General features: G+C 42.5%; 2 protein-coding genes across 3 annotated transcripts in view; both read right to left on the minus strand.

Annotated features, from left to right (window-relative positions):
- The window catches only part of rasgrf2b (Ras protein-specific guanine nucleotide-releasing factor 2b), a 160,659-nt gene extending 151,142 nt beyond the window's left edge, over positions 1 to 9,517 (minus strand). Inside the window, exon 1 of one of the 2 annotated variants that reach the window (XM_054731605.2) lies at positions 8,418 to 9,517. In XM_054731605.2, coding sequence (XP_054587580.2) covers positions 8,418 to 8,693 — 276 coding nt within the window. In that variant the 5' untranslated portion in view covers positions 8,694 to 9,517. The remainder of the gene's footprint in view (positions 1 to 8,417) is intronic. The other variant, XM_054731606.2, reaches the window with a different exon arrangement.
- A 1,209-nt stretch (positions 9,518 to 10,726) lies between these two features.
- The window catches only part of msh3 (mutS homolog 3 (E. coli)), a 74,672-nt gene continuing 70,583 nt past the window's right edge, over positions 10,727 to 14,815 (minus strand). The window contains exons 24-25 of the mRNA XM_070546173.1: positions 14,614 to 14,782; positions 10,727 to 10,884 (exon numbers count right to left, since the gene is read on the minus strand). Of these exons, the coding sequence (XP_070402274.1) occupies positions 10,803 to 10,884; positions 14,614 to 14,782 (251 nt within the window). The 3' untranslated portion in view covers positions 10,727 to 10,802. The remainder of the gene's footprint in view (positions 10,885 to 14,613; positions 14,783 to 14,815) is intronic.

Consider the following 14,815-nt stretch of genomic DNA (forward strand, 5'->3'; position numbering starts at 1 on the left):
CTGCTTCCAAACTTTCACATAAAGATGAAAGCAAAACTCCTAAACACGACACGGGTAAAAGTGAAGAAAAAGACCGCAACAGCTAGGATATAAAACGCCTTTTTTATATTTATTCACCAAGTGTGCGCGTGTTTGTGGTCAAACACTTAACAGACAAGAGAGCAGCATTTTACCTGAGGGCAGATTGAAAATAAACCCAAGTGAACACAACAGCTGTGGTGTCATAGTGAGAAACACAAGGAGAGAGTGGTGTCGATGAGTAAAAACGATGATGGAATAAGACGTAACTGTCAAGCTCCGTAACATCAGACAACACACGTTTAAATCCTGTACCAGTGCCAGCACCATTACACACATACAGACACGTTCTTCTTGTCTAATGTGTCTTCAGGCTACACTCTGTCATCCTGTCTCGACTTCAAAGCCTTCATCTGCGTCTGGAATAAACCCTTTCTATGCTGTGAAAATACACCACCTGGTCGCTTCATTAGGTACCCTTACTCGCTCTGAGTTGAACCCAGAACTGCCTGTGTGCTTCAGGCTGGTGTTACACCAGGCTCGGTTGGTACTATGGGGTCTAAAGAGGGCAGGATGGACCCATGCTTTCATGTTATTGATACCAAATTCTGATCCGACCATCCGAGACTCATAAGATCAAGATAGATGCGGTCCAGTTTCTGCACGGCTTCAGCAAAGACCAAAAACCCTTGAGTCCAATCAAGACATACACACTAGCATGGGTGTGGTGCTGATCCAGTGTCGGTACAGGATCTGCTCGGGTGCAAGGTCGGATCGGGGTCCTTCGACTGCCCCCGATGACCACGCAATGTTGCAGAGACGAGTCAACAACGACAGCCCTACAACATCCATAGCCTTGAGATACCCAGGATGAATCTCATCCGCCCCCGGGGCTCCGCCGCTATGTAGTTGTTTGACTACCTTAGCAACTTCTGCCCCCAAGATTGGACAGTTCATCCCCAGGTCTCCTGGCTCTGTTTCCTCCTCTGAATGCGCGTAGGTGGGATTGAGGAGCTCCTCAAAGTATTTCTTCCACCGTCCGTCAGCAGCTCCCCATCCCCACTGTAAACGGTGTGAGCGAGTTGCTGCCTTCCTCTCCTGAGGTGCCGGACAGTTTGCCAGAACCTCTTTGGAGCCGATCGATAGTCTTTCTCCATGGCCTCACCAAACTCCTCCCATGCCTGAGTGGACTGACAAAGTGCCCCAGACAACATAACTCCTAGGATCATTAGGACACTCAAACTCCTCCACCACGATAAGGTCACGGTTCAAGGAGGAGTTTAACTTAAAACTGTAAAATCATTGAGTCTTTACTTATTCAGAGTGAATCATGTTGACGTCTGGCATTCACAGAGAGTGTAGGACCTTGGGAGAGAATATTTGTCCGGATGTTTTGTCTTCTGTATGTAAACACGCACTGAACAGAACCTTCTGGGTTTGGAATGCCAAACAGAAAGTGGATTTATTTTTGTAGACGATAGGTTATTATGTTGGTCATTGTAGATGGTGAAAATTTACCCTTTTGGATGTTACACAGGTAGCGCTTGTAATGTGTTATGCCAAAAAATACTTTATTCATACAATACAAGCTAATCTTGCTATGAACACTGTGATGTTATAAAAAAAAAGGCCTACTCTACCTCACACCTTAAACTAGCCAACCATTAGCCTGGGCAGCCAAGCCAATGCTTCCTTGGGAAGCAAAGGGCTTAGTAGTGCTCCCATTCAAATAACCCTACCCCTTGAGAATTTTAACTGAACCAATCAGCGCAGAGCAGCGTACGTCACACATCGCGACGCTCAGTTTCTAATAAACAATGAAAATGGTGTCTGAAGCAGAATTCGCTGCAACTCTTTCCTCTGTTCTAAAGGACTTAGACATGTCTTTAAAACCACAACAAGAAGTGCTAAAAGCCTTTCTTCTAAAAAAAGATGTTTGCACCGTCACCAGACGCCATCTTTTACTACAGCTAGAATAAACTACAGTGTTGCATGATACAGTCTTCATTTCTCCCTTTTCTTTGTTTTATTTTTTTTAGCTGGCTAGTCTCTCTCCCCATGGTGCTTTCTGCCTTTGAGTATCCAGACTCTTCCTCTTTGTAGAATAGACAGAGGACGAGTCTGGCAGGCCAGGCTAATCAACCATAGCCTTCAGCTGTGTCTGACAAGCTAATCAACTGCAGCATTTGTCTTACTCAAATGCATCTTAAAGCAAACTTGAAATGCAGAAAAATGCCAGAAATCAAATTTATGCTAAGTTTATTGCGGGCATGGAGGAAAAAATTCTGGACTTGTTTTGTGAAAAGTAAATAGTTTACTAAACAAACAGTGAAGGTTGAAGGGTCTGGAGTGATTTTATGAAGATTGACACCTTCTTTATATTTGCATTATAGGTATACTACACTATGCTATACTATGCTATGCTATGCTATGTTACACTCTACTATACCATACTATACTATGCCACACTATACTACACTTTACTATACTATACTATACTATACTATACTATACTACACCACACTATACTAAACTTTACTATACTATACTATACTGCACTACAGTAGACTGCACTTTACTATACTATACTACACCAGACTACACTTTACTATACTATACTACACTACACTATACTACATTACACACTATGTGGGTGACTATGTGGGCGACAGTGGCACAGGAGTTAAGCGCTCGCCCCGTAATCGAAAGGTTGCAGGTTCCAGCCCCGCTCAGTCTGTCGCTGTCGTTGTGTCCTTGGGCAAGACACTTAACCCACGTTACCTGCTGGTGGTGGTCAGAGGGACCGGTGGCACCAGTGCTCGGCAGCCTTGCCTCTGTCAGTGTGCCCCAGGGCAGCTGTGGCTATGTCATAGTTCATCCCCACCAGTGTGTGAATGAGTGAATGACTGGTTGTGTTGTAAAGTGTCTTGGGGGGTTCCAGGACTCTAGAAGGCGCTATATCAAATACAGGCCATTTACCATTTACACTATACTATACTACACCACACTATACTAGACGTTACTATATACTGTAATACATTTCTACACTATATTACACTTTATTATACTATACTATACCATACTGCACTGCACTACATTTTACTATACTATACCAGACTGCACTTTACTAGTGTGGCGTACAGAAAAGGTCAGTTTTTCATCTACAGTTGACCTCTTCAGTATCCGGTCATAAGGAGACAGGAATCTGCATTATTGCCTTTAATCTGCTGGATCCGGCTATTCTATCAGCTGGAGTCCAAGCCTCTGCAGCTTTGAACACAGGATAGCATAGTGTCAACAAACTGTTCCCGGTTGAAGGCCTTAAACTTTCTCTTATCGCTTCTACAGGATTCCTCCTGTCTCTGAATAAAAGTGAACATTTTCAGCTCATATGAGTTAATTAATCATATAACGAATGAGCAATATGGTTAAATGAAATGTTTTGATTAATCTGTGCTTAGATTAATAAGGTTGAAATTAATATTGTCCGGCAATGATCCATTTGTCTGATAACCAGTCTACGTGACGAGCTAATCAGCCATGCCCTCATACACAAGGTTAAAGTAATTTCATGACACATAGATATTTTCTTATCCACAAATCAGAGCATCCTGTATCTGGGAGAGGTGTGATTCTGAGGTTTGTTTGTTTGTTTGTTAACACCTCTTTACATGTCAAGTCCTGGTTGGCTGCACAATCATAATACGAGAATAATTAAAACAGAACTCACTTCCTGAGTGATTCAGTTCAAGCTCAGCTCAAGCTCAGTTCAGTTCAAGTACACCTTGGGAGTGGCCAATCCTGAAGGGACTTTGAACTATCAAAGCTTTCGACAAGCCAAAAGCTGCCTGCAGCGACAGAAACTTGCTCCTTCAGCTACTCAGAAACAGCTGTTCTAGACGCAAACTTGTTCCAACCTGTTGTGCCTGGTGACATCTCTGGACTGGAGTAGTCGGTGCTGCGGTTGATCTACTGAACCTCGGTGCCCAGAGGTCATCCGACCTTCCTGACCTCTGGACCCGTGAAGAGGGTCTCCAAAATGGATGAGGTAGACACAGCATGACTGCGTCTGATGTGGTTTTGATAAGAACCAACTTTGTTAGCTTATAGCAGACCAAATTCACTCCCACTCAGAACTCAGTTTCTTCAGATACGAGGGTTCTGATAACATAACATTCACACATCATCACACCTCACATTCCATCCGCTTGGATTCATCCAACACATGAAGTTGTTTCCTAGTTGTCATGTTTTTAATTTGTTTAGAAAATAAAAGTCTTACTTTTTATAAACTTGACTCTGTCTGAATTAATATAAAGTGTGTTATGATCACTGAAAAAGCAAAGAATCCTAATTCTTCTGATTAAACATTCAAAGACCAATCAGGTTGATACCCTATATCTATATAGAATATCACATCTTATTGGTCACAAATAAAGGTAATATGTTAAGCTTAAAAGTAGCAATATTATACCCTCATTACACTATCACACTATACTACACTTGACTATACTATACAATACTACACTATATTACACTTTACTATACTATACTATACCATACTGCACTGCACTACACTGGCCTATACTGTACTACGCCACACTAGACTGCACTTTACTATACAACACTACACTAGACTACACTTTGCTATACTATACTATACTATATTTACTATACTATACCATACTGCACCACACTTTACTATACTACACTACACTAGACTACACTATACTATACTACACCACACTAGACTACACTATGCTATACTACACTACACTAGACTACACTATACTATACTACACTAACCCTAGACTACACTTTGCTATACTATACTATATTTACTATACTATACCATACTGCACCACACTTTACTATACTACACTACACTAGACTGCACTTTACTATACAACACTACACTAGACTACACTTTGCTATACTATACTATATTTACTATACTATACCATACTGCACCACACTTTACTATACTACACTACACTATACTATACTACACTTTACTATACTACACTACACTAGACTACACTATGCTATACTACACTATACTATATGTACTATACTATACCATACTGCACCACACTTTACTATACTACACTACACTAGACTACACTATACTATACTACACTACACTAGACTACACTTTACTATACTACACTACACTATACTACACTATGCTATACTACACTACACTAGACTACACTATACTATACTACACTACACTAGACTATACTACACTACACTAGACTACACTATACTAGACTACACTATACTATACTACACTACACTAGACTACACTATGCTATACTACACTATATTATACTATACAAATTTCACTTGGGAGCATTTGAATACAAACATGTGACACCTTAGCTACTTTCTGCAAACTGTGCTCACATCTTATCAGTAAATCACCAGGAGTTATCTGTACTGCATGTTTTAAGATTTTCCACGCAGTTTTTATGTGGTTTCAACATGAATAATCTGTTTGTTTGGAACTGGCTTTAAAACCATGTATTTATTGCATAGTTTAGACCGTTTTTTTTGTTGGACTAACTGGTTCATACAACAAAATTTCCTTTAATTGTAAAAAATTTAAAACTCTCTTCATGTCGAGATGAGAAGAGAGGTAAAGAAGAAGAAATGATCTTGTCTTTATCACCTCTCAAGATAAAAATCACGAGGCGCTTCACAAAAAATGTAAAATATACAAAAGAATTTAGAAAATGATTAAAAATATATTTTAAAAGCGCAAAAAATAGACAATTGCATTTAAAAATGTAAAGAAAGAGAGAGAGAGTGAATAGGAAAGAGGGAAACTAACGTGCTGCTGAAGCAGGTGTATGACCTGCCAGCCGGGGTGTCAGCAAACCTCAACATCGAAAAATACATTCAGACTGGGAGAAGTGTGTAATGGGGCAGAGAAATGATTGTTTCATGCGGTCATGTCTGTGACTGCGATCTGCATTGTGTTATGTAATGTTTGCTCTGCTGTTCACGTTTCCAATAGCCTGTGCAATTATCTGATCAAATTACCATCTATTTACACACAAATTGTCGTTTTTAACTAAAAAGAAACATAAATAGAACTAAAGAAGTGTTAGCGCCATCAAAAATTCACATTAAATGAGAAAATTTATTATGCTTGTCCAATTTTATCCTTTTCATTTACTGAGGTTTCCGTATCAATTACATGCTCTTATGTATCAATCTAACATTAAATAAGTCACTCAGCCTCTTAACCCTTTGATGCATGAATTATGAAATCTTCAACCATGATTTTAACACTTTTTTTCATTTGTCTTTAGGTGTGAATGAAACAAATTTCAATAAATATTTTTTGTTAAATTTTATAATTTACAAATTATGGGGCGACGGTGGCACAGGAGTTAAGTGCTCACCCCGCAATCGGAAGGTTGCAAGTTCGAGCCCCGCTCAGTCTGTCGCTGTCGTTGTGTCCTTGGGCAAGACACTTAACCCACGTTGCCTGCTGGTGGTGGTCGGAGGGACCGGTGGCGCCAGAGCTCGGCAGCCTCGCCTCTGTCAGTGCGCCCCAGGGCAGCTGTGGCTACATCGTAGCTCATCCCCACCAGTGTGTGAATGTGTGTGTGAATGGGTGAATGACTGATTGTGTTGTAAAGCACCTTGGGGGGTTCCAGGACTCTAGAAGGCGCTATAACAAATACAGGCCATTTACCATTTAATTTGTTACATGCCCACCTCAGTGGACAGCGTGCATTCTGAGCATGAAATATGTTGGCTTGGCTTACTGAAGTCCAAATGGAGGGGCTCAAATGCAATAAAGTCTTCAACAGCTGTACTTAATAGCAAAAACAAATAAATAACAATTTTGAGTACCTGTCCACTGTAGTGACCATTATGCACCAAAGGGTTAAGTAATTTATGGCTCCAATTTTACTGAAAACCATGTTGAAGCTATTGTTATTCAAGAAACTGGACTATCTTGGCTAAACTTTGTTTATACTGAAGTTTATTAAGCCTGCACTTTAGCCTCTTTGCAGCTGGAGTTTGCATGTTCTCCCTGTGCATGTGTGGGTTCTCTCCGGGTACTCCGGCTTCCTCCCACCGTCCAAAAACATGACTGTTAAGTTGATTGGTCTGTCTAAATTGTCCTTGTGTGAGTGTGTGTGTGTGTGTGTGTTTGTTTGTTTGTCCTGTGTGTCTCTGTGTTGCCCTGGCTCTCTGTCCAGGGTAAACCCCGCCTGATTGCCGGTTGACCGCTGGAGATAGGCACCAGACACCCCCCCCCCCCCCCCCCGTGACCCTACGTGGACAAAGCGGGTTCAGTGGCGTGTCCAGATGTTTTAAAATGGGGTGGCCCAGGTGAGGCACAACTTTGTGCATGGGTGGCACCAATGGTTATGCTGTTTTTTGTTTTACCCCCCAAGCCTTTTGTGGACAATGAAAAGCCTATTTAAAGGTAAATTAATGTGGTAGCACCGGGGATGGCCAATCAGATTCCAAGGGTAGCATGTGCTACCCCAGGCCACTCCCTGGACACGCCCCTGAGCGGGTTCAGCAAATGGATGGGTGGATTTCTCCTCCCTGGCGAATTGTTGCTGGGTGATCACCTGCTGTGGGAGGAGGAACCTGGAACTTCTTGCTGCAGGGAGCAAGAGAGCAGAGGGTGTGCGGCAGCGCTGCTGCTTCTTAAGCTTGGTTTATGCTTGACGCATTCACTTTCCGCGCGGTGATGCGGCTCACGGCTGGAACGCGCTTCACAACTCGCAGCGTTTATGGTTTGTGCGGCTCGTCTCTGCGGTGAGCCAATATTCTCCCAAACTGTAGGGGGCAGCATGGAGCTCTACAGCATGCATCCAACACTACACCACAGTAGAAGTAGAAATCACTGTTTACAACATGGTATTTCAGCATTTTTAACAGCGTCCTCGTCTTTTCCGACAGTGCGAGCTATTTCTCTCCAAGAATTATTAACAACATGTTGATCACGGTGATCTCTGAGAGCTGAATCATACAAATGTCTGTATTTACGAACCTCTGCCGTGCCGGTCCGCCATGTTTTTCCGCGTCCGACCGTCCGCGTGGTTAGAAATTTTCCGAGGTGCGCGTTGCGGAAATCTTGGGCCGTGCGGAGACGCGGTGGAGGGGCGTGGTTATTAAAATGATGCAAAATGACGCTACTTTTCCGCGCGGAGCCGTGCGGACCTCGCGGACGCGTCAAGCATAAACCAACCTTTAGACTCGTGAAAGCATTTAAAAATATTTTTTAGCAATAATAAACGCCAACTTTACTCAGAAATCTGTGAACCCGTTTCTCACACAGCCCCGGTGAGATCTGATCAGAACTTTCTGAAAAGATTCAAATGTGGTGACTTCACCTCATCTCTCCTCATAAACCAGCTCACCTGTTTCTCCAGCGCTTCCTTCCCGGTCGTTGACATCTTGGGCGCCGGCGCGCGCTCGCAGGTGCATCCTTCCAACAGGTAAATCCCAGCAGGGCGCGCGCTCTGCTCGTTCTCGAAGTAGAACAGTACATTCTGGTACAGAGCGAAGAACTTCTCGTGCCACCGACTGTTCTCCGCCGTCTTCTTGCACAGGTAGCCGCGCTTGGTGCCCTCTTTACGCGCGACGACCGACAGAAACAGCGCGTGCCCCTCGTTGTAGCGGACGCTCTTCTGCATTTTGCCCTGAGCGGCTCCGAGAGGAGAGGAAAGTGGGAAAGCCGGGGCTTTCACCGCGAGTCCATGTCGCTGCGGGTCGCAGGTAAACTTTCTCCCGCCGAGTAGCGTCTCAGTGGCGCCGTGGCGCACGGAAAAGTTGCCCCGCTGACGGAAGCGCCTCTGCAGGGAAACTCATAATTGATGCTTCGGTCCCACCAAGCTCTAGAATAAACCCATGATGCCGTTCTTTAGAGGGACTACTGTCGCGCATGGATAAAAAATAAAGCTCAAGCGCGCACACAGGTATAGAGCCAGAGCCGAGGCTGTAATCGGCTTTGACAGCGGTTAACGCTCCCTCTCTCTCTTTCACACTAGGTCTCTCTGTCTTTCTCCCTCTCCGTGATTCGCGCTGATCTTGGAGTTGGCGGAATTAAAGGCGGAGCGAGAGTTGGAAGGGAGGGCGAGATAAACACAAAGAAGAGTCCTTGGTAGATTTTATCAGAGGAGAGATTTATTTCTGCTCATCAATAAGCTCAAACTTTTTGGGGTTTTGTCACCTATCAACTCCAAAACACCTGTAAATATCAAAAACTGTGTTGAAAAGGGCCACCAAGTTCTCAATAGGTCCTTAATTATGCGAGGGCAGCTTCAAATAAGAAGTTTGAAGAAGCTGGAAACATCTCAAGCGTCTTGGTTTCTTCAGACATGTTTTGCACCATAGCTCACAATAATCTATACCCACTGGGTGTCCGTCAGCCTCTAAGGATATTTGCTCTTCTAACACAAACCTATTTTGAACTCACTGGTCTGTCCTTTAAACACTCGCAGGGGCGGTTCTAGACTAACATGGGGGGGGGGGGGCATCAGGCTGCAGCTGATCTGTTAGAAACATTTGTAAGAAAACACTACAAACATGCCTTTAGGAATTTCAAAATGTATTAATATAATAACAGCAATTCAGTTACTTTAGCTACAACAGCATTTCTATTGGTTTCAAAATATAACTATTTAGCAAAAAATGCATTTTCTGAGTAATTTATCTCAGTGACAGCATGAAATTATTTGTGTAACTGTTTCAATTTCATATAAATGCGTTCTTTGTATATTATTGCATTATGTTACACCCTCAGTGGGGGGGGGGGGGGGGGGGGGGTCCAAGCTTGCTGCTAGGGTGGTATACCTATAGGTACTGGCCCACCTTGGCCCCTCCCTAGAACTGCCCCTGAAGAGGAGCAGCAAAAAGCAATTGTGCTTAAGTCACATTTAGTTAGTCCTTGAGCATTTATTTAGGTGGGCAGTAAAAAGTTGGCGAGTTTCAGACACAAAATTGTAAGAAGTTATGCAAATTTTCTGTTGGACTCCAACCGAAATAAACCCTTTTTTCATGTTAAAACTGCAACTACATTTGTGCAAACATCATGCAAATTGTTCACGTCACAATTTGGCCACAAAGTTTCCTGACATTGGCTTCGTTTGTTTAGTTTTTTTTACAATTTACAATTTTATTTACACAGGTTTTTCCATTTTGCTTACTGTGAGGTAAAGCTGAGTATCATAGGTCACCAACCCTCACAAGGTGGTCTCAGAACTAAAGGGTTCCAGAAACGTTATGGAAAATGTATGTTTATTAATCCTTCATCATGGACTCAATCAACTGAATGTAATATGTATTGCTCTATGCCTCTTTGCATGACACACACACACACACACACACACACACACACACACACACACACAATCTCTCGCTCTCTCTCTCTTGGTATAAATAAACTCTGTGAACAGATGTTCGGTGCATCATGCCAGTCATAACTGTTTGACTTGTCAGCTCATTGTGTCCCCCCCCCCCCAAGATTTGGGTGGGCCTCATCCGTCCACCCCTTTGGAAACTTTCTGGAGCCGCCCCTGGTTTAGTTATGCATCTATTTTTATTTGTGTTAACAGTTTCATCTTAAGCAGTACAAACACTTGAACTAAATCATATGTTGCATTCTGACTTTGTTCCATTTTGCTCATTTAATAAAAAATAAACCGATTACAGAAATCTAACACTTGACTAGAGAACATTTGACATTTTTCTTTATTTAATCACCAAACACATTTTTTATTCTAGGTGAAAATATCCCTCAGATGTCAAGAGTTTGACTGCAGCCACTTTGTGAGGGACGGCTTGTCGGAGATGCTCCAAAGATCGGAGAGAAGTTTCTTAGATTTCCTAAAAACACAGAAACATTACATATTTAGAAAATATATATTTGTATTTATGTTTATTTATTTAGCAGACGCGTTTATCCAAAGCGACTTACAACTTATAACCTATAGGGCATGTTGTGATCTGTGGGGGAAACCGGAGGAAACCCACGCGTGCACGGGGAGAACACACAACTCCACGCAGAAAGGCTGCAGCCGAGTTTCGAACCTGCGACCTTCGTGCTGCGAGGCAGCAGTGCTAACCACTGCGCCACCATGCAGCCCATAAGGAATCTTAACGTCTCACGGTCCTTAATTAGACGTAAATTTACTTCATTACAGATGGGTGTTTTTCACGTTATGTGAGGTCCAATTTTAATATCGCATTTATTTAATCCTAGATGTAAACACTCTAGATGCGCTTCACAGATTTTTGATACTACAAAGGGACTTAAGTGTTATAGTGAGGATTACACTGACGTCATGAGATGTGTGTGTGTGTGTGTGTGTGTGTGTGTGTGTGTGTGTTTCATATGGTGAGGATTACTGTGGGAAATTATAAGCAGCTCTGAGTTGAATCAGAGTGAAATGTTATAAATGTAGGCAGACAGAACATTTTATTTTAGATAGAAAAACAATATTCTCATAATCTGAGGGCAAAACAAGGGATTATCCTTAGGTCCACCTCTCGTTAGTTATGAGCCGAGTTTTAGCTGCGCTGTAGCTCTGCATCAGCGTTAAAGTGGATTCCCCAGCATACGGAATGCTTATCCACACTCGGCAATGTCTCTGGAGTCATTTAGAAGATGCTTTGGACTTTACCTTATCAGCGCCTCCCATGCTCGCCAGGTGAAATTACTGTGGAGCCCATTTGGCTTTGAAGGCACCAAAGTGACAGCTTCAGTTTACAAGGGGAATTTGCTGGCTGATGGCAACGCTAAGCGTTAAAATGTTTTTTAAAGGTAGGCATGGGAGGCAAAAATATTGTGGTGCAGCGTCATGTTCGTACCGCCACTCATTTGTGAATGAGCCGCATGTAATGAAGGGAGAAATGAATTTAATTGATTTTAGTAAACGGCTGCAATATCCAACTAACTAATTAACTAAAACTTTATTTATATAGCGCCTTCACATGGCTCCAGGGACCAAACAAAGCGCTGCACAGCAGAAATAAACATAAAAAAATAAAAACATATAAAACAATATAACAAAGAGAGAAAAGTTGACGGGGGTCTGAACACTTTCTGTACCCAATGTACCTTGGTGTGTACTTTCCCTGGTGATAGGTGGCAGTACACACCTAAATCATGCGAACAAGCTGTATTTTTGTGTTTGAGTAAGACCTTATCAACGGATGGTCATTAGGGTCAAAAATCCCCGGGAGCCCCATTTTCTAATGATTACTTTGTCAGATCGTTCAACCTCCAGCATTGGCAACAAGCAAAGACGTAAATATGTAAAACAACGTTCATGAATGTTGAAAGTTTTGTTACGGTTGGTTATAAATCACTTAAAAGTGTTTTGTCCTCGCGGGCTCACGTAGAATAAAAGAGACTTCGACCTGCGCCGATGCATTTTTTACCTGATTTTTATGGTTATATGTTACAAAGCTGCCAACATTTTTCAACAACTGGGCATCAAATACAGTGGTGTGAAAAACTGTTCGCCCCCTTCCTGATTTCTTATTCTTTTGCATGTTTGTCACACAAAATGTTTCTGACCATCAAACACATTTAACCGTTAGTCAAATATAACACGAGTAAACACAAAATGCAGTTTTGAAATGATGGTTTTTATTATTTAGGGAGAGAACAAAATCCAAACCTACATTGCCCTGTGTGAAAAAGTAATTGTCCCCCTTGTTAAAAAATAACCCAACTGTGGTGTTTCACACCTGAGTTCAATTTCTGTAGCCACCCCCGAGCCTGATTACTGCCACGCCTGTTTCAATCAAGACATCACTTAAATATGAGCTGCCTGACACAGAGAAGTAGACCAGAAGCTAGACATCATGCCAAGATCCAAAGAAATTTAAGAACAAATGAGAATAAAAGTCATTGAGATCTATCAGTCTGGTAAAGGTTATAAAGCCATTTCTAAAGCTTTGGGACTCCAGCGAACCACAGTGAGAGCCGTTATCCACAAATGGCAACAACATGGAACAGCGGTGAACCTTCCCAGGAGTGGGCGGCCGACCAAAATTACCCCAAGAGCGCAGAGACAACTCATCCGAGAGGTCACAGAAGGTCCCAGGACAACTTCTAAAGAACTGCAGGCCTCACTTGCCTCAATTAAGGTCAAAGTTCATGACTCCACCATGAGAAAGAGACTGGGCAAAAATGGCCTGCATGTCGGATTTCCAAGACGCAAAAAGAACATAAAGGGCTCGTCTCAGGTTTGCTAAGAAACATCTCAATGGATGCCAAGACTTTTGGGGAAAAGACCTCGTGGACTGATGAGACAGAAGTTGAACTTTTTGGAAGGTAAATGTTCCGTTACATCTGGCGTAGAAGTAACACCATTTCAGACAAAGAACATCATACCAACAGTAAAACATGGTGGTGGTAGTGTGATGGTCTGGGGTTGTTTTGCTGCTTCAGGAACTGGAACGCTGCTGTGATAAATGGAGCCATGAATTCTGTCTACCAAAACATCCTGAAGGAGAACGTCCGGCCATCTGTTGGTCAACTAAAGCTGAAGCGATCTTGGGTGCTGCAGCAGGACAACGACCCAAAACACACCAGCAAATCCACCTCTGACTGGCTGAAGAACAACAAAATGAAGACTTTGGAGTGGCCTAGTCAAAGTCCTGACCTGAATCCTACTGAGATGCTATGGCATGACCTTAAAAAGGCGGTTCATGTTAGAAAACCCTCAAATAAAGCTGAATTACAACAATTCTGCAAAGATGAGTGGGCCAAAATTCCTCCAGAGCGCTGTAAAAGACTCGTAGCAAGTTATGGCAAACGCTTGATTGCAGTTATTGCTGCTAAGGGAGGCACAACCAGTTATTAGGTTCAGGGGGCAATTACTTTTTCACACAGGGCAACGCAGGTTTGGATTTTGTTCTTTCTGTAAATAATAAAAACCATCATTTCAAAACTGCATTTTGTGTTTACTTGTGTTATCTTTGACTGATGGTTAAACGTGTTTGATGATCAGAAACATTTTGTGTGACAAACATGCAAAAGAATAAGAAATCAGGAAGGGGGCAAACAGTTTTTCACACCACTGTAATTGTTTTTCAGCAACAATTCGGTAGATACTTCCAGAGATTAACTGTAAAAACTACAAATTGCCTCTTTAAACACATAAATTTTAAACATAAATCTTCCAACAACAACAACAAAATGCTTTTGTGAGTCATCCCCCCCCCCCCCACGCTCTGCTCAGAGGTGTTAGCCCAAGTATGAAATCATGTTCATTTGAGTGTTAAAGCTTAAATAAACATCCAGTTTAGTGTCAGCCGAGTTCCTTTGAAATGTAATATTCCATCACTCAGCCGTCTTCAGGCTTTCAGTCACAATCCTTCATTTCTGCTTAGCAGCAGTCGGGAGACTCATCAAAAACACATTTACGGGATATCTGGTGACTTGCTGAGGATCTTCACTGAACTCGCAAGATTTTAGGTCATATTCTGACAAAGTTTAAGGACAGCTGGAATATGTTACGCAAAAAGGACTCCTGGTTTCAATGTGTAACATACGTGGAGAGCCTTCTCTAAGATGAGGGTAACGGTGGAGGTTTGTGTTACCTCCTGGCGTTGACCATGCTCTCCAGCTCGTGTGCCTTGTGGGCAGAAGTGTGCAGTATTGGCTCTGGAATACCCGCCAATCGAGCCACGTTGAGGCCGTAGCTTCGCCCCGCAGCTCCTTCCGTTAACTGGTAGAGGAAGGTGATGAACTCTGGCTGCACCTCTTCATCTGCCAGCATGAGATTGTAATAAAAACCCAAGT

This window comes from Nothobranchius furzeri, chromosome 17 (assembly GCF_043380555.1).
Source record: "Nothobranchius furzeri strain GRZ-AD chromosome 17, NfurGRZ-RIMD1, whole genome shotgun sequence".
NCBI lineage: Eukaryota > Metazoa > Chordata > Actinopteri > Cyprinodontiformes > Nothobranchiidae > Nothobranchius > Nothobranchius furzeri.